The 27,234-nt window shown below is 50.4% G+C and overlaps 1 protein-coding gene across 1 annotated transcript; it reads left to right on the top strand.

The window, feature by feature from the left end:
• Nucleotides 1–2,204: 2,204 nt before the first annotated feature.
• Nucleotides 2,205–27,232, top strand: LIMD1 (LIM domains containing 1). The gene is made up of 8 exons (XM_035317051.1): nt 2,205–3,394; nt 11,006–11,107; nt 20,479–20,546; nt 21,812–21,874; nt 23,256–23,386; nt 24,506–24,557; nt 25,204–25,272; nt 26,208–27,232. Exons 1-8 carry the CDS (start codon nt 2,236–2,238, stop codon nt 26,343–26,345), a joined length of 1,782 nt encoding a protein of 593 aa, XP_035172942.1. The 5' UTR covers nt 2,205–2,235; the 3' UTR covers nt 26,346–27,232.
• Nucleotides 27,233–27,234: the final 2 nt, after the last annotated feature.

Below are 27,234 nucleotides of genomic sequence, written 5' to 3'. Positions count from 1 at the left end.
GGTTTGTGCAGAACGCGGCTCAGTCTCCGGGCACCCGGGCTGTCCAAAAGCAAATTGCAGTTTGTTCAGCCCGGCCTTGGGATCCTCTTTTCCTCAGCCTCCCGGTGGCAGAGCAAAGCTTAAAAAGGATGGGTAGATGGGATCGTTTGACAAATGGGATCGTTTTCCCTATGCACTCCCATACTATCTGTCACTTAAAAGCTCAACTGGCTACGAAGGTCTCCTTCTGAGTGTTTTTTTGCTTCTTACAGCTTGGGGTAGCACATCCCCCAGCCTGAGGCTGCCGCCTGCCTCACCCCTGGGCCTGCCTTCCCCAGAAATCATAAAAATGATGATCTGACGGCATCCAGGCCCCGCTCCTGCGAGTCCAAAGTTTATCAGCTTATCAGCTCGGGCTCGAGCACGAGGCTGGCGCTGCGGGGAGTGAGCGTTGGTCTCACTTGGTGTGGAGCCCGCGAGGCGCCTGTGCTGGGAGGCACGCGCCTCTTGTAAGGGGAAGGAGGATTGCAAACGTGTCTGGCTGCACCCCGCTGGAGTGTGCAGCGTTGGACCTGGCAAGCCATCCTGGTTGATAAGCAGAGATTTTGTGAGGGAACTGTTAAAGGGGGGGGGGTGGTACTTTGGTTTCTGACACGTTTTGGAGTAGCAATTATTAAAGGCAGCAAATGTGCGCGTTCCTTAACATCTGAGTCCTGGGGGAGCATTAAAAGTCTGAGCACACGTGTCCAGGCCTGCAGGATCGACGGTATCAGTGCATTCACTGGGAGGCACCACAGCCCCACAAACCCCATCACAGCCTTCAGAGCCCCAAACCAGGCACCGGGGCAGGTTTTGTGCAGTGGGGTTGGCTGTTTTTTGTGAGGGTTTCTGCCACAGGCGGGCCAGGATGGGCCTGTACTTCAGCGTAAAAACCAGGGCGGCTTAACCGGTGTGCGCATTCCTGCAGCTCTCGCTCCAGGAATGCAAACTATTTCCCTGGCAGCTCAGGGCTCCGCTTTATCACTGCTGGAGGCAGCCAAGTGCTCCGGGGGATGCGGCAGCGATAACAGTGTGCCCTCCAGCTGGGCAGCCCTGCCCAGAGGGAAAACTTGTCCTTGCCTCATCCACACAGCGTTGGCCTTTAGGGCCAGCTTGTCCCTTCAAGTCACGCTTTTGCAGTCTGAGCGTTACCCGTGGGCTTTTCAAACGCAGCAACATTGTTTGGCTCTGTGGGCATGCCACCTGTACTGGGCCGAGCAGGTTGTGTGCAGGCGTTCCGTGCTTGAATCTGTGGGTCTGGGAGCATGTGCCTTTCACAAGGTCCTTACACAAACCCACTGCTGACTGCACCGCGTGCCGGCTTCTCACAGCTCACAGCATCACAGAAGGGTGTATCTGCCCACTCCCTGCACTGCCTTCAGTGTGTGTTTGTCACCGCTCCCGTGTTAAAATTGTTAAAATGCCTTTGTTAGCCACGTAAACACTCAGCTCTGCTATGAGGAGAGGCTGGGGAGCTGGGACTGCTCAGCCTGGAGACGAGGAGGCTCGGGATCTCATCAGTTTCTGTAAACACTTGAAGTGAGGATGCAGAGGACGGAGCCAGGCTCTTGTGAGTGGTGCCCAGTACCAGGACAAGAGGCTGTGGGCACGAACTGAACCCAGGAGGTTCCTCTAACAGCAGGGGTGACAGACGGGGCACCGGCATAGCGGGCTCTCCCTACTTGGAGCCCCTCTAAGGCCGCCTGGGCACCCTTCTTGGGCGTCCCTACTGAGGCATGGGCTGGAGCAGCCGCCCCCGGTCCCCTCTCCACCTCGGCCACGCCGTAACCCTGCGGCCCCCGCCTCCCTCCCTCCCTCCGAGGCCACCCCAATCTTCCTCCTCCTCCTCCTCCCGCCGCCGGCAGCGCCCCCCTCGGTCCCGCACCCGGCTGCAGCTCTGCGGGGCCGCCCCCCGGCTCCGCCCCGGCCCCCGCCTCCGCCCCCGCCGCCTGGGACGGGCCGGCAGCGGCGGGAGGGACCGGCAGGGACCGGCAGGGACCGGGAGGCAGCGGGGGCACAGCCCCGGCCCCGCCGCCACCGAGAGACCCGGACCCGGACCCGGCTCGGAGCGGGCGGCCCCGGCTCCGCGGTGCCGGCGGTGCTGCGGTGCCTCCTCCCCGGCGGCAGCTCCGCGGGAAGAGGGGAAAAAGAAAAAAGAAAGGGAAGACAAAACCCGAACTTCTGCCGGGCCGGCCCCGGGGCAGAGCGCGGGGCGAGATGGACAAGTACGACGACCTGGGCCTGGAGGCCAGCAAGTTCATCGAGGACCTCAACATGTACGAGGCCTCCAAGGACGGGCTCTTTCGGGTGGACAGAGCGGCCGGCAACAACCCCGAGTTCGAGGAGACCCGGCGGGTCTTCGCCACCAAAATGGCCAAGATCCACCTCCAGCAGCAGCAGCAGCAGCAGCAGCAGGAGGAGATGCTGATGGCAGCCGCCGCTGCCTCGCTCAATGGCGGGGCCGGCTTGGGCACCCCACAGCCACGGTCCAGCCTGCCGGCACCCCGGGGTGCCCAGCCGGGGGGCGGTGGCGGTGCCAAGCCGCCCCTGGCCTCCGCGACCGGACCCCAGCCCCAAATGGCGGCCGAGGGTCCCGGCTGCAGCCGGCCAGGCGCCTGCAGGGCCTTCCCCGCACCCACTGCGGGGGACTGCGGCACCTCGGGGGGCCAGGCAGGGCGGCGGGGCTGGGAAGTGGAGCCCCGTGGAGACCCCCAGGAGAACGGCGGTGAGGGCCGGCGGGGCGGCTGGGGCCGGGAGCCGAAGCCGGCCGGGCAGAGGTCCTCGTCCTTCTCACACGTACGCAGCGCCCCAGCACCCTCAGTTGGGCGCGAGGATGGAGTGCCGGCAGCCATGCCGCAGCACCGGTCCTCCTCTTTTTCGGCTCCCATGGCACAGCCCACCACGGGATTTTCAGCCCTCGCCGAGCCCTGCGGTCCAAGGGCCACTGTGGATGGGCCGGCTGCTGACGGCAGCCAGCTGTGGTACCAGGGCGGCCCGCGGGCCTTCCCACCCAGCTCCGCTCCCAGCGTGGACTACCAGCAAGCTGGCACCCACCCTGGCCCCGCTGGCCACTTCGTGGCCCACGGCCACAACCACCGGCCCAACGGTGGCCCTGAGCTGGGCACCTCGCACCCAGCAGCAGCACACGGTCCATTGACTTCTGATGCACCGAAGCCACCTTTCAAAGAGAGCATCAGCAGTCTCCATCCCGACGGCGGGCACCAGGAGGGCTCCGGCGCAGCCAAAGTCAAGTTGCCCTGCCAGACCCTCCTTCCGCAGCAGGAGCAGGGGCCGTCTGCGGCTGAGCTGAAGCTGGAAGCGCTCACCCAGCGCCTGGAGCAGGAGATGGATGCTCGGCCTAAGGCCGACTACTTCGGTAAGTGCAGCTGCAGAAGGACGTAGTCTGTGTGTCGGTGTCACAGTGGTTCATTGGTGGCTGTCGTTGCAGTGTTCACGCCTTCGGGGTTGTATTTCACGGTTACTTCTGTTGGGTTGTACTTTTTCTGTTGTTCCCATTCTTTTTTTTTTATGTAATCGTTATTTATCACAGGTACTGGAAGCTCTTCTTCCTATGATGCTTTTTTCTTAATCCTTAAATTTTAAGCACAGGCAGGGAAGCAGCTTTGGGGAGGACAGTGCTGAGCACGAGCTGGAGCAGTGCCTTTTGAAGTGTCCGTCATTGCTGCCCAGGAGTCGCTTTTCTTCACAACACTCATGATTCTCCACGTGCTCAAAGCACGCTTGGATGGAAAGGTAGCCTGCTGAGGAGTGGGACGGCGTCACACCTGCGTGCCCTGCGGGACTGAAGGAGGCAGCTTAGCTCAATGGAAGCTGTGGAGGCAGCTGAGCATGGAAGAGGCTCTGTGCTCACCCCAAAGGTAGTGCTTGCCCCAAAGGATCCCCACGCATGGCTGCACGGAGAGGCTGCGGTGGCCCTGGGCTGTGCGACCTGCAAGGGAGCTGCAGCCAGAGAGGGATTTGAATGAGCTGGCTGTGAGTGCCTGTGGGATCTCATGGAGAGAAGATGCTTGGGGCTGGGAAGGTTGGTGGCTTCCCAAAGTCACCAGGATTTCCCATGCCCCCAGGTGTCAGTCCCTGTTGGCTCTCATCGGATCACAGATATTTTGGAAAAGCAGGCGACTTGCAGACTGAATGTCGGGTCCACAGGAAGTGCAGACCACCACCAGAGGTTCGTGTCTGTGCTTTGCAATGGGAAGAGACCGCTTACGCCCAGGGATATCAGCACGAGAATATAAGCGTACCATCAAACTGATTTAGTACCACAGGATGGCAAAAAGTCACAGGAGAAGCCAGTGTTTCCTTTCTCCCTGCTGCTCTTTGTGATTTAACAGCAGAGAGAGTTCAGCCCTTTGTCTCTTTAGCAAAAGGAGACCTGGCGTTGCTCTTGCTGGAACCGCCGAGAGCGCTGCTGCTAATGTAGCAAGTGACAGGAGCGGCTCTAGTTTGTGTTTCCCTCACCATTTTAGATCCACGGTCACAAAAGCAGAAGCAGGAACAGATTAGACTCTCCACCCTGGTGCAGAGGAACCATGTGCGACTCAGCCAGCAGTCCTCGTGTCTCCTGCCCGCTGCGAGCAGGGTTGCTTGGTGGAGGTCTGCGCGTACAGGAGCCGCGTTACGCGCGGACTTGGCGCCGAGCTTCGTGGACATAGCTGAAGGGACCGCAAAGTGTTTAGTTGCAAATTGCATAATAAAATGTGTTTCTTGGCATCAAGTGCTGGTACTCGCCTGCAGAGGGCTTTGCTGCGATTGTTTATCTTAATATTTGAGATCGAATTTAGCTTTGTGGCAGGGCAGATACATTTCTATTCTCTGGCAGAAAAGTGATCTGCCGAGTTGCTTTACTTGGATCACATTATCCTAGAGACGTGCGTGGTTGCTCTGCGTGCCGTGCGGGGCGCGTGCCGCTTGGCTGAGCTCAGGACCCGACCTCAGGAGAGCCGAGCACTGCTGGAAAGGAGCTGATCGTGAGCATGGGCTGGGAGAGAAACCCTGTGGGAGACGGTGTGCAAAAATGTGAAGGTTTACTGGTTGCCAGTAAGCCAGCTAGGTCGTGCCTACTACACAACGTGCATGGAAGTGAGGTGAGAAAGCAGACGGATGTAATTGGAGGCTAGATTTATTTTTACATTTTTGTCGTGAAATAGGTGGAAGCGCCAGGGGAGGGCTTTTATCTCGCAGGAAATTTGTAATGAGGGAGTAGTAATGCTGGCAACACGGCAGGTCGTGCTGGTGATCCCGCTGAGTCCTGCAGAGGGGGAAGGAGCAGAGGCTGCCTACTTCCCAGCAAGGTGTTTTGATGTGTTCCTGGCAGGAGGCTTTGCACTGATGCATGGTGCCTGAGAGACGGGAAAGGAAGGAGCTAGAGAGTGAGAAATGAGAAGATGTGAGCATGGCAAAGGAAGATGTAGAGTTTTGTGGAGTCTCGGCTCTTCAGAGGAGGGCTCACCAGGCCTGCCCTGAGGATGGCCAGGGAGGGCAAGGGCTGGTGCAGAGGTATTTTAACTCTCTGACCCCTCCTCCCATTCTTTCTTGCTTTTATTTTCATTTTTTCACAGATGTTCTATTTCCTTTGGAATAGTAAAGGACACAGCTGGTGTTTTGAATATGTGTTTGTGCACCCTCAACTTAGCAAACTTTAGGGTAGAAAATTAGTATTTTTATGTCGTAGTGATAAAGAGGATCAGCAGTTTGTTTTGTCGCAGACTTTCCCCTGTGACAGCGAAGTCTAAGGCAGCAGCTTTGCCATCAGAGCCAGGGAATGAAACCAGGACTGAGGAGCAGATGGCCAAACTGCTTTATCTCACACACTTTCAGCTCTGCTGACTTTGGGTGCTGCTTTTGCTAACAAGGAGGCTTTTGCAAGACAGGTCCATCTGTCCTGGTACCGTTGCGTCGGGCAAGTGTCACTGAGCGGAGGGAGCCTGGTGTGGGAGCACAGCCCAGGTTTTACCACTTGTTTTAGCAAACCCTGGGGTTCAGAACAGTTCCACGATCTGCAGGCACGGAGGGATGCATGTGGAGGTGCAGGGTGTAGCACCACGTTTTTACCAGTGCTTATTCCATATAGCTAGATGGAAGTCTCAATCTGATAGACCATCTACAAAGTTACCGAGAGCTTTTCTAAACAATATTCGTGAATGGTTTTCTTGTTGAAAATATCTGTGAGGTGTTAAGTTCCAACTTGCTTCCTTCCACAGAGCTGATATGCTGCAGGTAGTTTAGGAGGGCCCAGGCATCTTGTTTTGCAGAATACCAGGACGCTTCCCAGCAGAACGGCAGAGAAGACCTGCCGAAGCCGGCAGATTTCTTTTCCCCTCTGCAGAAGCAGAGCTGTAGCCCAGTCTTTGAAACCCGATAGAGAGCTGGAACCCCAGCACGTATGGATGGGTATAATCAGCCCGAAGGCCAGTGACACTCTTTCAAAGTCTTACGTGTGATGAAATTTGCATTTTATCACTGCAGGAAGCTCAAATCATTTAACTCTAAAGCTGTCCACACCTGCAGACTTCACCGAACGCTGCTGACAGCAGTGCCCCGGCATGTGTCAGAGGCCACAAGGGTAACTTCAGGGCTGTGGAGAGAAGAGTTTCAGGTTAAAATGGGCGTTTTCACAAGGTTTGTTTTATACACGGGTGATAATAAGAGTATTGTTTCCACTGGGCACTGGTGGGCACATTCCTCCCTGCCTGCTGCTGGGAGAACAGCACAACCCACGTCTGCAGCGCAGAGGAGGAGGAGGCAGGAAGAGGGCAGTCGTGGTGGAGCAAGGAAGGCTGGAAGGATCTCAGCGCATGGACTAGTTTGTGTGCAGGTCACCAAGCTCATCTCGCAGCGAGGAACCGAGCAGGTGAGTGTCTGTCTGGGATGCCCCTCTTCAGAGGGGCGGGTGCTTCCCTCCTGGAAGTTCAGCTGGGTTTGTTACGAGAAAGTCTGCACCAGAAGGAGAGAAAAAGGAAGGAGTTCAGACAGAGGATCAATAGGTCTTTCAGCCAGGACACTGTCGCTGTGGGGACTGGAAGGAATGAGGAGCCTCATTCATTTTGCGCTGGAGTCAGCACCATCTCTTACATCACTGCAAGGTACTTAACTTGTCACTGGCAGGAATTCGATTTTATTCTTCACTGGCACTGCATGTGTGACTGTGTGCAATGCAGCGAAGCTGGGGTTCGACAACAGGGCTTGCAAATAACAGCACAGAAAAACTGCATTTTCCAGCTTTGTGGCTCTTTGGGCAGGAAGTACCTGTCCTTGGCTACTTGGAGTGGTGGCGCGGGGCTGACGTGAGTGATGATACCAAGTGATGAGTGAGGTCAGGCTGCCGCGTTTTCCAGGCACTCAGTTTCTCACAGGACTCCGGGTCTCCTTGGAATCAGCACTCTGGGACCGGTGATTGCTTAGTATTGGACAGCAACATACCAAGGCACATGGTATGGGGGAAGGCCATGTCCCTGTCACGCCGAACATTGAAATGACTTGGCAAGGTGAGCCACAGGGAGCCGGCATCGGGTGTAAAAGCAGCAGAACTGAGAGCATCATGATGGATGTGGCATGGTGAGCTCTTTTTCAGTAGATGGTCTTTGAAAAATGTGTGCATGCGTCGAGGAGTTTGTTCTTACAGAACAAATCGGTGGGCCTTCAAGAGGGGGGTGAGAAACACTGAAAGGCTTGACGAATGTCCTGCCTGTTGGAGCGTAAAATGGGAGCAAGGTAAGAGAAAAGCTGGTTTGGAGCCCGAGGGCAGCAGGGCGCGTTTCTGGATTAGCTGTGTGCATGCCTGGGCAGACAGGAAAGATGATACCGGAGGTGTTTACATGCAGGCTCTGAGGCTTCTCCCAAATGCAAGCAGGTGTCCTTCAGCACAAATCCAGCCTCCTGTGAGGAGGGGCGGAGAGCTTGCCAAACCGTGGGGAATTGCAAAAATAAACAGTTGCCTCTGATGGAGAAGAATCAAACTGGTCGGGGAAATGTGTAAGCAAAAGGAGTAGGACAGACTTGCTTTTCTGAGCCATTCCTGGATGAGCTGTGTGTGCAGATACATGCCCAGAGTCTCCTGCCACTGTGTTGCTCTAACCCAGGACTGATGCACCAGGACATTCATTCTCCTGTCGCTCCCACTGACGCAACACGCTGTCGCATTTGGCCCTCCAGACTTGACCTGCATTTCTGGGAAACCTGACCAGGAACACATTCAGGAAAGCTTGGCTGTCCTGGATGCTGCTGAGAAGAGGGGGATGAAACCAACCCCACGCCATCCTTGGTGTGTAGACAGACAATGCCTGGTGCGAGGAAATCACAGCCACCCGCCATGGGAAATGCTGTTGTTCGCCATTCCTTGCAGTGAGATTTTAGCAAGGAGCGGGATACGGTCAGAATGGAATAGCGACGCTCCCGGCCTGCTTGGCCTGGTGGGTTGGCAGCTGCTCCTGGGTGGTGGCAGTGCCATCCAGCACGGTGGGCACAGGGACACGGCCCCCCCGGCCCATCCGCGGTCCCCGCTGCGCCCCAAGGCTCCTCCGTTGCCTGACGCCGCGTCACGCGGCAGGGAACAGAGGTTTCTTTGTTGCCCCGGGGCCAAGCTGCCCTACCAGCAGAAATTGGACTGAAGTCAGCAGTTCGCATCCCTCGCCCTTCCCGGCTCTGGCTGCCATTCTGCCGGTGCGCTCGAGTGTGAATTCACCAGCGCTGCGCATCCGCGGTTCCTCAGGCTCAGCGTCCTCTTGCTGCAGGAGGAAAAAAAGCCAACAAACATTACGCCCTAATAACGCCTAATAAGGCCTGGTGATGTTTTTAGGTAAAAATTGCACTATGCCAAGAAAGCCACCCGCAGCCGCTGCGGTCGGTCGGAGCTGGGTTGGAGCAGGGCAGGGGCAGGGATCTGCCATGGCACAGGGCTGGGTGCAGGCTGCGGAGCTCAGCAGAGGAGGGAAAAAAGTGGGCAGAGCTGGATCTGGAGGAACGGGGCCGTGCCAGCAGCAGGGAGCGAGCCACAGCGGCAGAAAGAAGCAGAGGGGAAAAAGTACTAAGAATCCCCTCTCTTTCCCCAGAGGATGTCACTAAAAATACTGCAGAGTATTGTACTTGGAAGATGCAAAGGCCGGCTTCTGTAATTCCGGTTGCTACCGGCATTTAATTGGTTTTTAAGATGTAGCAGGTACAAGGAGAAGTGTAAGAGACTATACGCAGCCTTGCCGTAGTGCCATTGTTCAGCTGTCATCCTTGCCGTAGGACATCTATAAATATTTATAGTGTGGTTGGTTATTACACAGCGGAGTAATTAATTTAACGTGTTACATTTTTCGCAGGCAGCATCACCAACTTATTTTACAAGCCCTTCCATTCATTGCCTTTATTTCCCCCGGTTTCAGGGGGCCTAAATATTGGAATAAGTGGACGGGAGGGTTGAGCAGGAGGCGAAGAAGAGCACAGAGGGGCACGGGGCAGCGGAGGAGGGATGGTGGCAGATGCAGCTGGACCCCCAGGGAACCACAGGGCAGTGCCCACGCTCGGCAGCACCACGAGGCCGGGCAGGAGGTAGCTTGTGGCTGCTCGGGCACGTTCAGTGCCCACTGCTCTGCAGAGGGGGAATGAGAGCATGCGGGACAATTTCTGGAGCAGCCCTCGTTGGCACAGAGGAGGGAAAAACACAGGCACATCCAGCACAAGGAGGGCGGCTTTCCTCTGGAAAGCCTGGTGAATATCACGGGAAGAAGGTTTTTAAGCTACAAAATCTGCACTTTTTCTGCTCTCCACTCCGTGTTGTTGTAGTGAGGGGGGGAATTCTGGGAGCTAGCCTTTTGCTTTTGTGCTGGGCGATTGCACAACGCGTCAGGCTGGAGCAGATTGTGTGCGTTTGGGACAGAGCACAGGCATGTGAAAAGCCAAATTTTTCTTATCTTGTCTCTTACTTTATTTTTTATTTCTGGTAATGCCTGTGTGATTCATCTCATCTTTCATTCCCAATCCCATTTGTTTTCTTAAAATGCTTGTTTCAGTAAATAACTGAGATAAATCTGCTTGGTCTGAGAAGAACCAGCAAGTTTTGCAAACACGGTGCCAGTGCGGGCGCTGGGGCGGGCCTGCAGCCAAGCCAGGCTTTCAGCTGAGGTCCGATTTGGGCAAAGCAGAGCAACTTCTCACTCCTTGCAACCTCCCTCGGGGGGTTTATCGGTGGGTGCTCGGGCTCTGGGCACAGTGGGGCTCAGGGCAGCTCGAGGGACAGCGGTGCCGTGCACAAAGCCTGTCTGGGAACATTAACTCTGCTCTTCAGCAAACGTGCGCTACTGCAAAGGCTTCTTGAGCATTTCGATCCGTGTGCATGCGAGCTGGCGGCCGCAGCTCTCCGCTACGGGAAGAGATCGCTAACCAAACGGGGGCTGCCAGCGCCGTGCTGCCAGGACGGGGAGTTACTTTTCGGTGCTTTCCTGCCTGTGTTGGTTTTCTTCCCAGCTCTGACCAGCCCTTTCCAGTGACTCCGGAGCTTGCGGTACCCCAGAAGCAGTGAGGTTTTGCTAACCGCAGCGTGACTAAGGATCTCCAGTAGGATGAGGCTGTCCCTCGCGCCGGGCTGGTGGGAGCGAGACGTCGCAGACGATCCCTGCTGCAAGGAGCTTTGAGTCACAGGACATTGTGCTGGAGGGAGAGTCCCGGAAGGGGAGTCCCATCCACGGGGCCGCTGTGGAGCAGAGACAGGGCTTTGTGCCTGCTGTGCAGTTTACTTTTTGCAAAAGGCCTTAGCTGTGCAGCCTGGGTGGTCATAGTGGCCACTGCTAGCAGCATTCCTCGGGGAACGTGACACGCGTGTCGCCTACGTGGTGTGGCTGCAACTCACTGCCCGGCCCTGAGCTGAGCAGCGGTGCCAAATTGCAGGTGCAATAACCCTCGTGGCGGGCCCGCCCGTCCCTGCGTCAGCCAGCCAGGCTCCCAAACCCTGCTTCTGACCTCTGTTGCCCTCCGTCTCTTGCAGGAACCTGCGTGAAGTGCAGCAAAGGGGTGTACGGAGCAAACCAGGCTTGCCAGGCCATGGGCAACCTCTACCACGATGGCTGCTTCACCTGCGGAGCCTGCAGTAAGTAACCCCTCACCCGATGCCCGCTCGAGCTCTGCCCTCTGACAAATTCTTCTGGCTTAACGTTTTTCTGGTTTAAGGGGAAAAAGCAAAGAAGGATGCGGTTGTTCATTTGTCTGCCAGCTGGAGGCTGCTGCAGCTGTGTGCCTTTGTGGTGCTGCTGCCGTTTGTTTTTGAATAGATTCTCGCAGGCATGTAGAAAAGATACTTGGGATTGTGCCTGCCTCCTGCTTTCTGGTGGGGGGGAGGTTATTTTCATTCCTTTGTCTCTCAGTTATAGCCACGTTTTCTTTTTTACACGAGCGCTTTGTTTCCAAGTGGCAGTAAGCACGCCTTAACTGGGGTTTAGGTTCTCCCACGTGTCCAGGCAGACCTTAAAGCCCTTCTACCTCCCCGCCTGCGAATCTAAAGGCGAGCTGCTGCGGCTGACACCTTGCAACGTTATCATCCACCATCCCGTGCAGGGAGCCAGCCTTGAGCATCCCTGGCTTGGAGAGGAATTTGTAAACTGCACAGACAGCGCAACAGTGCTGTGCCCCGACACCACAGCCCGTCTCCTCGCTCCCAGCTGGGTGCTGTGCTCGCGGTCTCAGCCTGGCGAGCCCTGCGATGTGCCAGTTCTCCCCGGGGGCTTTTCGAGGAAGCCTGCGATGGGGCTGGGCCCAGAAACCAGGCCTCTCGGTTTCGGATCGCGGCTGTGTTTGTGAGGCGGTGGTTTTTCTGTTTTGTTATGCCTAGCCCCGGAGCTAGTAGCATATTTTTAGGAATGTAGCTACATATGTGGCAGCAGTAAAAATAATAATCATCCATCTGGTGCTTTTGCATGTATCAGTTTGGTTTTCCGAGATGAACTTTTACGGTTTTTTGTTTTGTTTTGTTTTTCCTGTGGTGTATTTAGAATTGTAAACTCATCAGGACTGTAAAGGCTAGTGTTTTATTTGGAGCTGTAAAGTAGGAATAAATATAGAAAGATGCGTGTGCTTTTTAATAGCAGCTGAACCTTGAACTCCGCTGGTTCCCCAGCTGCCCGGCACCAACTGCCTGGCCTCACCTAGGTTTGCAGTGGAGCACTGCACCGTCATCTGGCTGAAGACAGGAAAACTTAAAAGAAAGAGGGGTGTTTGCACAGGACGGCAGCTTCATAAAGGCTCAGAAGCCTGCCGCTTGCTCTTTTGTCCTCTCTTCTAATTTGAAATCCTCTCCTGTGGAGAGGATCCCTGGCTGCAGCCGGGGCCTTGTTTCAGGGACCTTTCTCCTTCCCTGTCCAGTCAGGCTCCGAACTGCCCTTCCCTGCAGAGCTCCTGTTAAAAATAATCCAGCAGCAGGTTCAAGCTGTCTTAAATTTCTAAAATTACAGCTGTGCAACTGGTGCTTCAGAAATACACTGCAGAAAATACAGTAGAGCCCTACGAGAGAAAAAGGCTGCATGTGACCAGTGGTCAAAGTGTACCCTTTTACACGTCCTTTCAGGCAGCAGTGGTTGTCCGCCGCAGGGGATGGGCAGAAATAATTTTCTCATGTGAAAGTTGTGGAACAAAAAACCTTCTTTACTAATGTCCAAAAACCAGGGAGACGCAGACTTCCAGAAATCCGCCGAGGGTCCAGCCTTCAGGTTGTTCACCAAAAGCGCGTTGTGCCTTCGGGGATGTGTTCGCTTCTTTCCTTCCCAGTCCAGCCACCGCCAGGCAAACAATAACAAAAAGGCCCATAGTATGCAGATCAAGGAAATGACTTCTCCCCTTCCCTCCCTGCTCCCAGGCGATTTGTTGGTAAAAGAGAAAAGGAAATGTACTTCAAATGCTACACGTTTCTGCGAGCACTGTTCTCTTTCCGGCCTCAGCGCTCACTGCTGCCCGGCGGTGATTAGAGTCCTCTTGTTCACTCGTTGCTTGGACGGCTGGACTCGCTTGCTAGCATCTCCTGCGAGTCTTCCTAGCTACATTTGAGGGGAGAGAGAGGCTCTACGCTGCCAGCAGTAAATGCCGTTGCTGTGGTTCAGCCTTGGCACTGGCCCGCTTCCCCTCCCAGTAACCTCTCAGTGAGTGACTCTCAGGGAGGCTGGCTTAACACAGAAGGTGTACTTCTGCAAAACTGGGGGCACACCGCTCCATGAGCATAAACGAGAGCATAACGGAACCCCCCTTCACAGGCTGAGATGATTTCCACTGTGGACGAAGCGCCGGCCGGTCTGTCCCCAGCATGTGCCTCTGCAGGCTTTCTGTGGTCTGCACCATGGTACCGCTGTGGGAGATATGTTGGGATTTGTTTTAACTGCCAGAAAAATACATGTTTGTCTGGACAGCATCGCCTGTCTAGCTGCAAAGCACGTCTTGAGCAGCATATGTGGAAACTCTGCTTTCTATCTGAAAAGTAAGTAGTGAGGCTGTGCTTTTAAGGTCAAGTGAAGTTCATCTTGGACAGCATCCAGAGCACACTGTCTTTGAGAAGTCAAGGTTGCTCATGATTTCAGCCCTAAAATCTGTGCTCTGGTAGAACGCTGAATATCTCCCCTCCAATAAATAGCACAAAATTACCTATTAAGGTAAAGCATATTGTCCTCCAGATATTTATATCCTCTGTCTTGCTGTTTTCATTTTAGTGAGGATTTCTAATTTTGTTCATGGTTGGATTCGTGTCCAAATGGTGCGCTGGTTTCCCAGATACAGAAAGCTGAGAGGGTCTGAAGGGGTGGGGGGGCTGATACCTCGTGGTGCCGTATTTCCTACCACCCCCTGTGTCCCGACATCCTATGGTCAGAGATAAATGGTGCAGGAGAGCAATTGGTCGAGCAGAGCTATGCATTCGTTACAGGGTTCAGTTGTCAGGAAAAAAATGTTCTGTATTATCTGAGCCACTGGCATGTAATGCAGAAAATTTGGCTTAGAGGTCAAACCAACAGATTTAGAGTGATTACTTTGGCATAAATGTCTCGTTTATCTTGTTGTTTGTTACAGGGCAAACACACAAACAGGGTAGCTTTCTGGAGAGGGGAGAGAGGGAGGAAAAAATGCGGGCTCTCTTTGCTGCTTCAGTAATAAATAATTTCTGCCTTACACAAAAGCCATGAAAGTAGGTTCAAAAAAAGTCCTCGAAAGTCATGCAGCTATTTTCTGCGAGCTTATGGTGTCCGCTTGCATCTTTTTTTTTCTTTTTTTTTTTTTTTTCTGCTTGTCAGACAAACCTTTTTTGTTATCAAATGGTTGGTTACACATTAACCTTTCACGTCTCTGTGTAATCACTAGCCTACACCTCCCTAGAATGCCAAAACCCACAGGTATTTCCAGATACTGACATTTATTATTTAACCAGTACAGGCCAGTATCTAGCCTGACAAATGATACATATTTAATTAGATAGCATCGCTTTAACCTGCTGTGCTGTTTTGGCATTTCTCTCTAGGACTCAGGCAGACTTATACCTGCCTGGAAAACAGACCTCTCTAGCCCTGCTGCCAGCACGCTCGAGAGCATATTGGTCTTGTACTCGCGCTGCTTGGTCCTCGGAGGAAACCTGAAAGCTAAAAAAGTGCAAGGGAAGTGTCAGAGATGACTATGAAGGAAATCAGTAGGCGAGGACGGAAGTCAGGAAGAAAGAACTGATTGCAAGGTGGTTTGACATTAAACTGCAGCAGAAGGACCCACGCGAGGACCAGATTGTGACCCCTTACTACAAAGAGGTGGAAATCTTGCGTGTTTGCCAGATTACAGGAGTCAACCTTTGACATGTCTACATGATTTTTTTTTAATCTCAGATTAATGTTGATGTCTGTGTAAGGGTAACAGGCGGCTGTCCCAGTGGCTGAGTTTGCAATAGCACAAGCTGGCTGTCTCCCGCTACCCTGTGGGGATCTTTTTTTAAATATATTTCACAATGTAGTTGTGTTTAAAGGTATCAAGGGTCATTTACTAAACGAGGTAGCTAAGGTATCAAGCAGTTTAACTGCGAGCATAGCCCTCTGCTATAGCTAATTAGTCGTGCTGCAGTGATAATAATGCACAGCTACTTAGAGCTATGCTGCTCTTGGTATCTTTGGGCTCATTATGTTGTATAAGCATGCCCTGTACTGGTGTATAATTCCTGGAACAACCAGGCCATGGTTTTTATTGGGACCAGTAAATAATGCTATAAGCGAGTGCAGCCTAATCCCAGACAGACGGGCAGACAGCCTTGTCTAGGGTGTTCCCCCTCAGCATGTTCACACATGCAGTTATCTTCAGGTGCAAAAGCTGTTCCAGTGCTGGTAACTGGCTCACGCAGGCTCTGAATGTAAAACCACTGCACTGATGACACACGTGAGAGATGTGTGGATCTACAAAGTGGGGACTGTTAAGTGTTGGCAGGAAGCCTTCCTCAGCATCCCATCAGTAAAATGATCATGCAAGAGGCTGTGCACTAAACGATATATTTTTTAGCAAAAGTAATCTCAGCAAAGATGCGGACATGCCTGGCTTTGCAGAGCGTCTGGGAGAAGGACAGGCATCAGTGCATGTTTCCACTCCACTCTAAATTGCTGCTTTGTGCTCACTGACTTTTTGTCTTCAGGCTCTCAGCTCGCTGGTGAGAAATTCCCACTGTCTGGCATGAGTGCTCACTGTACATGAGAAATGGCAGGGCAGCTTCCATGGTAGGGCGACACTTCTCTCCTGTTCCTCTCCTGGCCTGGTCGCAGGGCAATACCGGTTTCAGGTCTGGGCTGAAGGGTTTTGGCATGGTGCAGGCATCCTCAGTAGACATCCATGCTGGAAGGGTACACGTCCAGCTCACACGTGGCAGAAGCAGTTGGCTGAGGGTCTAAAATTGTAAGGACAAGATGAAGAAAAAGAGCTGAATCCTTTAATGGACTATATTTCTAATCTTTCTGGCATTTTTGTTTTTAAAGTAATCTTCAAAATACTGTTTTTTGTTAAGAAGAGGCATAAGATTAACTGTGCTGTGAAGATGTAGATGCAGTTGAACAAGGTGCTAGATAATCTCGTCGAGGCTCCCTTTTCCCATGGAAGGTCAGACCTAATGATCTCTCGAGGTCCCTTCCAACCCAAGCTGCTCTATGATTTTAAGAGGTCCCAGCTGCATCTCACAGGGAACACTGCTCAGGAGGTAGAAGCTGCCCCGGGTCCCTCTTCCTCTGTGTGTTCAAGCATTTTGGTGATGATAGGGTGGGAGGACAGCTCTGAGCACCACCTGGTTTGGTGCATTTTGGTGAGCACAGAAGCTGTCCCCAGAGCCAAGAGCGTCCGATACTGGGGCAGGGAGTCTGAGATCCTAACACTGCTTGTCCCAGGGTGAGTGTATCGGTCTGTGAGCTGCTGGGTTTGCCACTAGCAATGAAGAGGTATTGCTCAGTTACATGGCTTGCTGTGGTTTTGCAGAGTTTCCCTTTGAAGAGCCATTTCTGCCTTCACCTGCGGTTGCTTTGCCGTTAGTGGTGGCTAACCTTTTGCTTCATATGCCAGAGCATGCTTTTGGCTTTCAAGCCTCAGATTTCTTTTCTTTGAGTTTTATTTTTACTATCTCAAGTGTTTTCTGCTAGCATCGACGGTGTTTTGCAATTTTACAATCCAGCTGATGTAGCCGAGAGAGAGAGAGACTGGTAACGTGGCTGCTGTCTCAGTGCAGTTTCTTCTAAGAGAGATCACGTCCTGCCCACAGTTTCACCAAGCCTTTGATCTGAACTGGGTTATCTGCCTGTTGATCTCAGCTGAATAGACCTCATCTGGAGTATGTGCAGGCCTGAGTGACCCTTTCTCACAGCCCCAGTTTCAGAGCGGACAGGAAACACTGACATTTGTGTCAGATTCGCTGCTGCATCTATCTCTAATGGTGGCCAACAGAAATGGGGCAGATACCAGAAAATAATGAGAGCTCTCTGATGCTCTGCCTAGTCTGCCACACACGGCAGGACACCATCCTGCCTGTCAGCAAAGTCATTATCCACAGAAGGCCCCAAAAAAGCATGGGGACCAGTGGATCTTGTGCTCCATGGGCAGCAGGGACTTCTGTGCTGGGTCTCTGGGCACCATGTGCTGCTGTTGTGGTGCTACAGGATGCACATGGACCTGGGTGGGTTCTTCCATCTCAACCTTCCCAGCTTTACCTAGGGGAAATGAAAAACAGGGGAAGAATTACATACAGCTAGAGCTGTCCAGGATGGAGGAGGAGCTTGTTTTGATCTGGAGCACCTAGAAGGCTGGTATTTCCAGCCAGCTACCCAAGCAGTGTGTCAGGAGGCTGCATCCAGAAACTGAAACCCCTCTGTGTTTCACCTGCCTCTGGTAATCACATGCCCACATGTATCTCGTAGCTGTGGCACTGTGAGGAAGGCTGATGTTTGTAATGACAGAGGCTCAGGGCTGTCAGCTTGAAAGGGACCCCAGGAGTCACTGCCAGTCTCAGCGAGTCCTGCACAGCTGCTGTACAGGTACCACAGGGAGCTCCCAGGTAAGAGAAGTAAGGTCCTTGGTGCATCCCCACCGAGCCCTGGGATCCGGACACGGCCCTGTACCATTACACGCACCAAGAGCAACCTCTGGTCTTTGGACATGGGTTTGTGGCCTCCATTGCCCTTATAGCAAATAATGGAAAAGCAACTTCAAAAGAGAAAGTTGTTCCAGCTCCCCATCCAGCAAATGACAGTTCTCTCAGCATCCTCCCTGAGCCCCTGCAAGTCCCTGGTAAACCTCTCTGTAACCTTCGGAGCGAGCTGCCAGCTGAGAAAACGATGGACAAGCACCAGCATCCAGGCAGTGCGGCCCAGTGGTGTGCTTCTGATCAGCTACTAAGCGAATAGAGTTAATTTTAGCACGAAGGCACCAGTGACTAAGCTTGAAATATTCTGAAATTGGTGCTTAAATGACCGTGAGGCCATCCTGAAGGCCCCACAGCTGGGTGGATCAGACAGACATGCCGGGGATGAGCACTACGTAAAAGCACGCGGCCCAAGCTTCCTGTCAGGGAAGGGGGCGTGAAATCTTGTAACGATGAGTGAAGACAAAGGGATTGAGATGCCAGAGAATGGTAATTGTCTGTTGTTTTTTTTCCAGATGAGAGATAAGCTAAATTGAGGGTGAAGTGAAAGTGAAATACAGTCAGGAGATGGCAGTTGAACACGTTATTAGAGCAACTGGTTGTGAAAGTGGCAAGCCATGCATTAATATTCCTTGTTTTATCCAAGGACGTTGTCCCTGTAGTCACTGTGATCCATATTTAAAGTGGTGCATATTTAAACGCAGTAATCATCAATTTGTGGTTCTGTAGATGCCGCTGAAGTCCCTGACACACTTCCTCGCAGTGAAATTACGACAGCCCAACTGTGCTGGAGCATGGCCTGCGCCAAGCCCCTGCAGGCCTATGGTCAGAGGTGTCACTGTTGAGGGGGACGTGTTTCATGTCAGGCACTGTCCCATGCACGTTCACGTTGCCGGAGGAGCCGGGGGACATCGGCCTTTGCCTTGCGGTGCCTCACTTTTTTGGCAAATTTCCTTTCAGGTTTCTTCCAGGGGCTTAAAGAAAAGACAGTTGTGGAGAGGAGAGGAGCTAAAAATAAGTCAAAATGTTCACCTGGCCCCTAAAGAAAGTAATTAAATCATCCCTCCCTTCTCTCCTCAAAGTGCTCTTGGTGTTAGCACCTCTTCTGCATGGGCCTACATAAAACCAACAGCCAAATGAAAAATCCTTTATAAAGGGGTTTATTCCTTTGCTGGATTAGCTTACAGCAGGAGCCAGCGCACCGGCTGTGGTGGCTTCCCCGAAGGTCTGTTGCCATCAGTCTACACCTGCTAATGTCACAGGGTTAAAAATATACCGGGTGCAGAAAGCCCGGTAAAGGCCTTTTTGTCACCGTGGAGGAATGGCAAGGTGGCAGCGATCCCAGCTTCACCCCGTCTGCTGGGACAGGCACTGCTCCTGCACCAGCCAGGGCCGTTGTCTGAAGAAACATCCACATTGTGTGGCTGCGTGCATCTTTTTTCCTCACCACTGCCAGCTTGGCTTTCAGGAGACATTACATACAGGTAGAAAGGCATCTGGGAAAATCAGCGGAGCCCACAGTACCACGTGTTTTAAAACCAAAGTGAAGCATTTTTCTTTCTCTTTTCTAAACTGAACGGTGCAGTTTAGCAGGGCTGCGTTTCAGACATCTCTCACCTCCAGGTAACTCAGTGGTCTCCAGCAGAGATCAGTAGGAAACGATGATGAGTGTGCCGGAGAGGCATGTTTAGGGCCCCTGTGGCATCCAGTGGACACCCTGCTGGTCTCAGTGGAAAGCTTTTGGGCTGCGCTGGAGCCTCCCATGTCCCGCATAGCACTGCGAGTTGTTTCCCAGCCTGAGAGTGCCCTCTGGCGTAGCCAGCAAACAGCAAGAAGTTTAGTTTACTGAAGTGGCTTCACTTGGCATCCTTCTCTTCTTAGTGCTTTGCAGCCAGCATGATTATTTGTCAAAGGCTGCCAAACAGGAGTGTGCCAGAAAGCACCAAGAGGTAAGCTCCAGACCTGGTGTCTTCCGCATTTATAGACCAAGAATCAAATTATGGTATTTTTAATGATTTTTGCCACATGCAGCATATCAAGTGGGATGTGTCTGGGCCCCAGTGGCTCGGCTCCTTCTGCAGGTGCCTGGCAAGCCCCTGTCACCAGCCCTGCCCCAGGTCCTGCCTTGGGCATGCTCCTGGGGGCCCTTGGCTGAGCAGAACAAGTGGAGCTGCTCCAGCATCGGTCTGTGTGTCAAACCCCTGCCCCAACAGGGGAAGAGGGCTGCAAAGAGGCAGAAGCAGCTTTTTACAAAGAAGCAAAGCCTAACCTTTTTTCTCTAGGTCCCCCTTTAGGAGAGCAGCAGCTTGAGTGGGTGTTGCCATAGTTATGTGGAACTGAACACAGACTGAATGCAAGGCATAAACACAAAAGCAGTAGTAAATACAATTCTTCCCCATATGTGGAGTCCTTTCTTGGAAAACATCATCATATCTCCATTAGGACATTTGGTTTTAAAAAAATGCTTTTTTATGTACGTTTGAACATACATAGACTTTAGTTGGCAGCTGCAGTAATGAACGTGCTGGTGGGGAGCAGACAGAAGCGTGTCCGTGTTGTGAACCTCCCTCTTCCTGCCCGGAGCCCGGGGCTGCTGTCAGGATCCAGCAACAAGTGCTTGCCAGCGGCTGCCAGTGAAGGGAAAGCAGGGTCAGTGGGGCTGGAGGCCGGCAGGACCTGTGCTGGAGGCGGATGCTCTTCTCCAGCTCATGGCTGCCCTGCTCTGATGCCTTCACTGTGAATCACTTCTCTGTTACGACTGTTCAGCACTTGTTTTTTGCTCGCGTTTTTTCCTTGCTTTCTGCTGACTTTTCTCTTCTCCCTGTTTGTTTTTTTTTTTCCCTTAGGTCGAAAGCTGAGAGGAAAAGCCTTTTATTTTGTCAATGGAAAGGTGTTCTGCGAAGAAGATTTCCTGGTAAGCTCACAGCTGACCCTTGTGCTCCCACAGAGCCATCGCATCTCAGCCTCCATGGGAGCTGCACAGACTTTCTCCCTGGCAGCGTTGCCTGCATTTCACACAGCACTAGTGGCCACAGTTTCAGGGTTCAGAGCCCACAGTCAAAGCTGTAGTCTCTTATGATGTCTCCTTCAAGGTGTGCCTCTGTTGCCATTCCGGGAGATAAGAGCAGGTGAATCGCTACGGAAGAATGAACGAACAAGGGAATTTCCTTTTCCAGTGAACTGTTTTTGCTTGGGCATTTTAATGGTTATCTTTGCCCTCTGTGAGTTTTGTCTGAATGTATCTGAGCGTGAAGCAACTCCACAGTCCTCTCCTTCACTGGTAGAGATAAACACCACTACCCTGATGCTACAGAAAATGCAAAAAGCTGTCAGCCCCCCAAGCCGTCATAGATTAAGCCTTCACTGAGACTTGAAAAAGTCATATTTGCCTACTTACTGGAGAAGATTAGTGATTTCTATCAAAGAGAAACAGAGTAGCCTTCTTTGCTCTCACCAGGATATTTTACATAGGCTGAAAATGGAAACATTGGTTAAATGCATCTGAAGTGTTCCATGTTTCCACCATTTGCATTTCCACCATTTAGACAGGACTGAAACCTTTGGCAGATAATGTGTTGTGCCTCAGGTGTGTGTTGTGTGCATGGCAGTCAGTTCCTTAGCATTAGATCATAGCAACAGCAGCAAAAAAAAAAAAAAAAAAAAAAGGTGTTCAGGGCAAAATATGATTGTAAGCAAGAGCTGGGACACCACCACTGACCTCAGACAATCGTCGGTAGGCATAGAACAGTGTAAACAAAGGTAGAATGTGGCAGATGTTGTGATATGAATATGTGATAAACACAGTAAGTTCCTGGATCGTAGATTCACATGGTCAAATAAGGAAGTAAGCCTTGTGAATAAGTGCCTTATTTGCATTTATGGTATTTACTTATGTAGTAAATTAAATTTAGGACTTGAAAGTTACAAGAAGTTGTACTTCTGAACACCTACTGTCTCATGTCTATCGAATATTCTCCATGACCCCATCCACGGTTTCAAATACTCTAACAAAACAAAACAAACAAACAAAAAAACAACAGTGGAGGGTTTAGTTTGTGTAAGGAGTACAGAAAGTGGTCAAGCAAATAATGCCAAAAGCTTAATAGCGCCAAATAACGCTGTTGCTTATGCTCTACTAGCCTTGTGAAATGTTAAGCCAATTCTTTTTTGTCCTTGCAGTATTCTGGTTTCCAGCAGTCAGCTGACAGGTGTTTCATTTGTGGCCATTTGATAATGGACATGGTAAGTGATAATTGCTTTAGGAAAAAAAAATCCCACAGTGTTTTAGAAGAATGCATCAAAAGCAAAACATTTTCATATCTGGTACTGTTGTTATCATCTGCTAGTCTGCCTAGTGTGAGATTGGTAGCAGAAAGAAAATCCACTAAGCCTTTTGTTGTTTTTTTTTGCAAGGATATGAAGCTAGCACCCTGCTGTGTGTGGTACAGAGACTTTGCTCACCCTGTTTTCAGTGCAAGTTGAAAAGTGGAGCCTTCAGCTCTTTCATCCCTTTTTGGGCTTCCCTGCACAGTGTTTGTGTAATCCTGCGCAAAAGGGCAGTGGCTCTGCAGTGTTCCCGAGCCTGTTTTTGCTAGAGTCAAGCTGTGGGTTCCCATGTACCGTGAGGATGAAGCTGCTGCGTTGTCGCAGCTGTGTGTGTGTGTGCTGGAGGCACAGGACTGGCACTCTGGGGTGCTGGTTTGACCCAGAGACTGTGAACCAGTTCAGATCTGTCCAGGTCCTTCAAAAGCGTTCAGTAGATGTGTGGACATCCTGATGAAGCAGGCAGTTCTCCTTAGCTTATGACACCTTACCGTCCGTTCAGGATTTGCAGAGAGGGAACAATGTCTTAAGGGGTTAGCTGGCCTTCAGCCGGCACCAGGCACTATTTGGTTGTGGGTGATTTGGAGGGAGAAAAAATCGCGATCATGGTGCTGGTGGCATAGAACTATGACCATGGCAAAGAAATGAGGACTTTCCAGGTGATTAGTTCACAGCACTCCTCCCAAGGTTTTCTAATGCTTGTCGTTAATTATCTTTGCTTGCCCACTTACACTGGAAAGCATTAAAATTGGAAAAGTTGTTTTATATAGAAGGTAAATTTCAGCTGTTGAGTTCAACACAGTTTCCATAATCTATGTTAAGTAGAAGGCCAGACTAGTGAGTACAAAGCTCCTAGAAATCTAAAGTGTTATTAAAACCTAGCAATAGTAATTGTTTCAACCTTTCACGGAGAATGTAAAGAAATATTTCTTTGTGTTGGCCTGGTATGTATTGCTTTGTGATTATGCTAAGTATTCTCCACCTTTTGACTTCAGAAATTATTTTCTTCCCTTTAAGTCCTGTTGCTTTTATCCTTTGTGATGCTAAACATCTTGAATGAGATTCCATAAATTATTTTCTTACCCATGCTAATAATTCAGCTCCCTGGAACCAGGCAATCTGTATCGATTCCAGCTGCCCTTTCTATTCCTGTTAACTCGTTTTTTAGAAGAGCTGCCTGAAAAATGACACAACACTGCTGATGAGCGTGCAGCACTGTCTGGTGCAAAGCTGTGAGTGTATTATTTTCACCTTTATTGCCTGTTCACACGTTTTTTTATTGTCTCTTGGTTTATTGCAGATCCTGCAGGCTCTAGGGAAATCATATCATCCAGGTTGCTTCCGATGTGTGGTCTGCAATGAGTGTCTGGATGGTGTGCCATTTACTGTAGACACTGAAAACAAAATCTACTGTGTCAGAGATTACCACAAGTAAGGACAAAATATACATCAGATATAATCCCGTCAACAAGCCTTTAATTTATTTTTTATGCTAATTAGGATTAGTGTAACAGATACAGGATTAGAAGCTAGAAGTTTGAAGATGGGGCTAGACCCTAGAAGCTCCTGATGTCTCTCTTCTTCCCTGCCACCGAATTCCCATGTAACTTTGAGGAAGTCACTTAACCTCTGGGCTTCAGCTGCCCTTTCTGCAAAGCACAGAGTGTGTAGTGGTGTCGCAGGGTAAGTGCCAAATAGTGCTCACGGAGTGTTCAGTGATTAAATAAATCAGTCTGCTCTGAAGGAAGACTGAAAGTCAGTGTGAGTTGCTTTTGTGTAGCTGCAGGGCTGAGTTTGACTTTCAAAGAATGCTTTTAGACATCACCACTGAACATGCAAAGGAAAACTTTTTACCCAGCTTTAAATTAAACAACTGGTAAGTCCACTTAAAAATCACTTGTCACTTGGACAGTAAAATAGAAGAGCTGCACTCCTAGCTGGTAGTTACGATATTAGAGCAGCATACATTTTGAGTGCCCGTTTGGCTAACTTGTGCTCCATGCTGCTATTTTCTGAGCAGACAGATAGTAACTGTTGCTCAAGCAGTCCCTGGATTTGTTCTATATTGTGCTAAGATTAGAGTTGCCTCCGTGTGTCACTGTCATTCTGAAATGACATGTTTCCCTGCAATTTCATTTATTTATTGTACTACTTTGTGTTGTGAGCCCTTGATGAACCTTGTCTCTTGTGTTGAACTGTCTTTTGGCGTTTTCTCTGAGATTTCCTGCCCCAGTGCAAGGCAGCCAGTTCTTTTAAATTGTTTTTCTGGGGCCAGTCTGGCTCAGTTTCTCTTCATTCTCTCTTTCAAATCTCTTAATAATGGCCAAGAATTTTACAGTGTTTTTATTTTTATTTTTTGCCTGGCTGAGCAATGTGTGCCAGGCATTACTTAAAATCCATCCTAAAATTAATTTATGATCTTGGGATGTAAAACATTCCTGTGGATAAATTGTTTACAGCTGTAGCTTTTTGTCTTATCACCAAGAACAAGCAGGTCTCGCTTTTTATGTTGATGTATAACTTGCCTTCAATTTCTTGTTTCTTTTGCAGAGTTTTAGCTCCAAAGTGTGCAGCATGTGGACTTCCCATTCTGCCCTCTGAGGTGAGAGCTTTTTACTTCTTATCCCCTCTGGGGAGGGAGTGTGTCTTGGCTCTTGCTCTTTTTCACACTTGAGCCCACGTTGAAATGAGTGTCCCTGTGGATGGGGAGAGACAATTGCTTCCTCCAGAGCACAGCCTTTTGACCTAAGCCTTTTGACACTGCCCTTGAAATGTGACCCTTCCTTTGCTTGATAACCCAGCTTATTCCCTCTGGGCCAGGCTGCTTTATTCATCTCCTGCTGAGATTATACTGCCATTAGTGTCACTGAGGGATGTGACCCCTCTGGGAATAACTCAAGTTAATATTTTGAGGAGATGGGTCTCTTCAAAAAACAAGTTAAAGTTCTGAGGAATGTGGAATATTGAAACTACCAAATCATCAGTGCGTGGTTTGGGATAGCTCTGACTGGTAAACAGAGAGAATTCTACATTTGTGATGTTACATTTAAAGGATATCTGCAGTGAACTGATGATGAAGCTTTGGTGTAAAAATAACTGTAGGTGGTAGGATTTATTTGTGGTTTCCAACCAGCAGCCAAAATGCATTTGTCCAACATTTATATTGTTGCAGGAAACAATCCACAGAGTGCATTTGTCTGATCCTCCTGTAATCCTCTGTAATTTCTCATTTGCTTGAATGCTTACAGGGGTCTGATGAAACCATTCGGGTCGTGTCCATGGACAAGGATTACCACGTGGAATGTTATCACTGTGAGGTAGGTCAGCAGCTTTCTAGGGGGATGGGTGCTTAATAGTGTTCGTAATTATTTTTTAAATGGAAGCAGATCTCCTCCCTTACGGTGACAGCGCATGAGCAATTCAAACCTTGCTTTGTGTAATCCTTAATATCAATGGCTAAGAAATTTCCAGTTTGAGGACCAAAGTCCCAACTGTGATTTCATTTGCTATCCATAAAGTTATGGGCAAAAAAAGAATAGTTATCACTTTTAAACTTCGCCGTTTATTTGTTAATGGAGGAAATGTGTTGAAGTAGTAAGGTTCTGTTGCTGCTTTTCAGAAGCCTTGAGCACCAGATCACGTTAGTGTATCTGATTTCCAAGTCAGATTGTTCAAAAATGCCGAGGTGATGACTGATGCTGTCTGGTGTAAGTTACCTTCACTTACGAAAGAAAGGAATGTGTGGTCAGGGGTGAGGAGAGGCTATGGCTGCCCAAAAAATCCCAAGAGATGTGAGTTGTTAAACATTCATGCAGGGCTTTCCGGAGAGCCTTCATACTTATGTAATGTGAATTAAATATGTAGATGTCATCTATCGTTGTGCTTGTAATGCAGTGGAAAGAAACCCTGACTCTGCAGGTCAGTTTTGCATTAGTACAACAGCAATTAATCTAATGCAAAGTGGTGAATCCTACCTGAGAGTATAAGGAAACACGAGCACATTTTAAATATGTGGGGGCTCAACTCACCATGAGATAAAGCTTATGCAGTAAAACTACTTAAGACAAACTTGTACAAGGCTGCCCAGATGCTTTCCTGCTCATGACAAATATTGAACTTATTATTAGGAAGGAGCTGCTGGCGAGGTATCTTCTGTCCGAGTCACAACATCCTCCTCCTGCAAGCCAGACCCCAGTTGACACTAGGAGATTAACACACACTCTAATTAAGTGTGTATGACCTCTCTTTGCAGGACTGTGGGATGGAGTTGAATGACGAAGACGGGCATCGCTGCTACCCTCTCGATGAACATTTGCTTTGTCACTCCTGTCACCTGAAACACATAGAGAATGGCACAACCCCAGCAGCTGTGTACCAGCATCACTACTAGCCAGCATGGCTGATATCTGGAAGCCCGGACAGACAGCTTGTTACGTGATCTCCCTCTCCCCACCCTCAGTTGATTTCCTGTGCATGTTTTTCTCCAATTGGCAGTTTTCCTGTAAAAGGATATGAGAGATGTTTGCTGGATTCTCAGAGCCTGTATGCGTGGGAGTTCCAGCTGTATCAAACTATGTCTACTTGACCAAGAATGTGGCATGTTATCTAAGCTGACTGGTCTACTCTTACGTGCCTTTTTCTGCTATCTGGAGATTCCTTTTGGTTCATTTTGGAAGGCTCTTCAGAGAAAGCACAACTTGCTGTCATGCCTATGAACTCAGATCGTGCCGTGCACAATTGAAAAGCCAGAGGCTGGCTTGCCTGCCTCCAGGGAACGTTCCTGGGAAGTGTTTCCTGACAAGCACATTTCACCAGATTCCCTGAAGGACATCAAATTATTAATACCAGTTTTTAGACACTCTCTCTCTTAGTAATTCTTTAGGAAAATAAAAGAATGGAGTCTGCACAAAATGGTGCACTCAGACCTTCCAGTTAATTCCCTGAACTCTGGTATCAAGTCTGGCTGTAAAAGCACCAACTCTCCGAGCACAACCCAGGCATGCTGGCTAGCAGCTGGAGATCAACATCCCATTTCAAACAGAACAAGAAGCTGGAACAAGCTGGACTAAAATACCACAGTGACTTTGGACCTGGGCTGCTGCTTGCGTGTTGCTGCAATACACAGGGGCCAGTCTGCTGTGTCAGAGTCTGAATAGCAGATTATGTTTGGAAAGGTTGGGATACTGGAAGTGTAGATGCCAGGGAAATTCATCTTCGTTCTTGCTTGTAGAGCTCACTTTGGAAAAAAGTTCTCCGTATACAAATATTTGCTTGAGGTT

The sequence above is a fragment of the Oxyura jamaicensis genome, chromosome 2, assembly GCF_011077185.1.
Source record: "Oxyura jamaicensis isolate SHBP4307 breed ruddy duck chromosome 2, BPBGC_Ojam_1.0, whole genome shotgun sequence".
Classification (NCBI taxonomy): Eukaryota; Metazoa; Chordata; class Aves; order Anseriformes; family Anatidae; genus Oxyura; species Oxyura jamaicensis.
This window is presented reverse-complemented; position numbering and strand designations above follow the sequence as displayed.

Excerpts from the sequence above, each read along its gene's own strand:
- LIMD1 (XM_035317051.1), top strand. The coding sequence starts at position 2,236 with ATGGACAAGTACGACGACCTGGGCCTGGAGGCCAGCAAGTTCATCGAG. Across the intron at positions 21,875-23,255 it reads GCCATTTGATAATGGACATG|ATCCTGCAGGCTCTAGGGAA; the intron begins GTAAGTGATAAT and ends GGTTTATTGCAG. Across the intron at positions 24,558-25,203 it reads TTCCCATTCTGCCCTCTGAG|GGGTCTGATGAAACCATTCG; the intron begins GTGAGAGCTTTT and ends GAATGCTTACAG.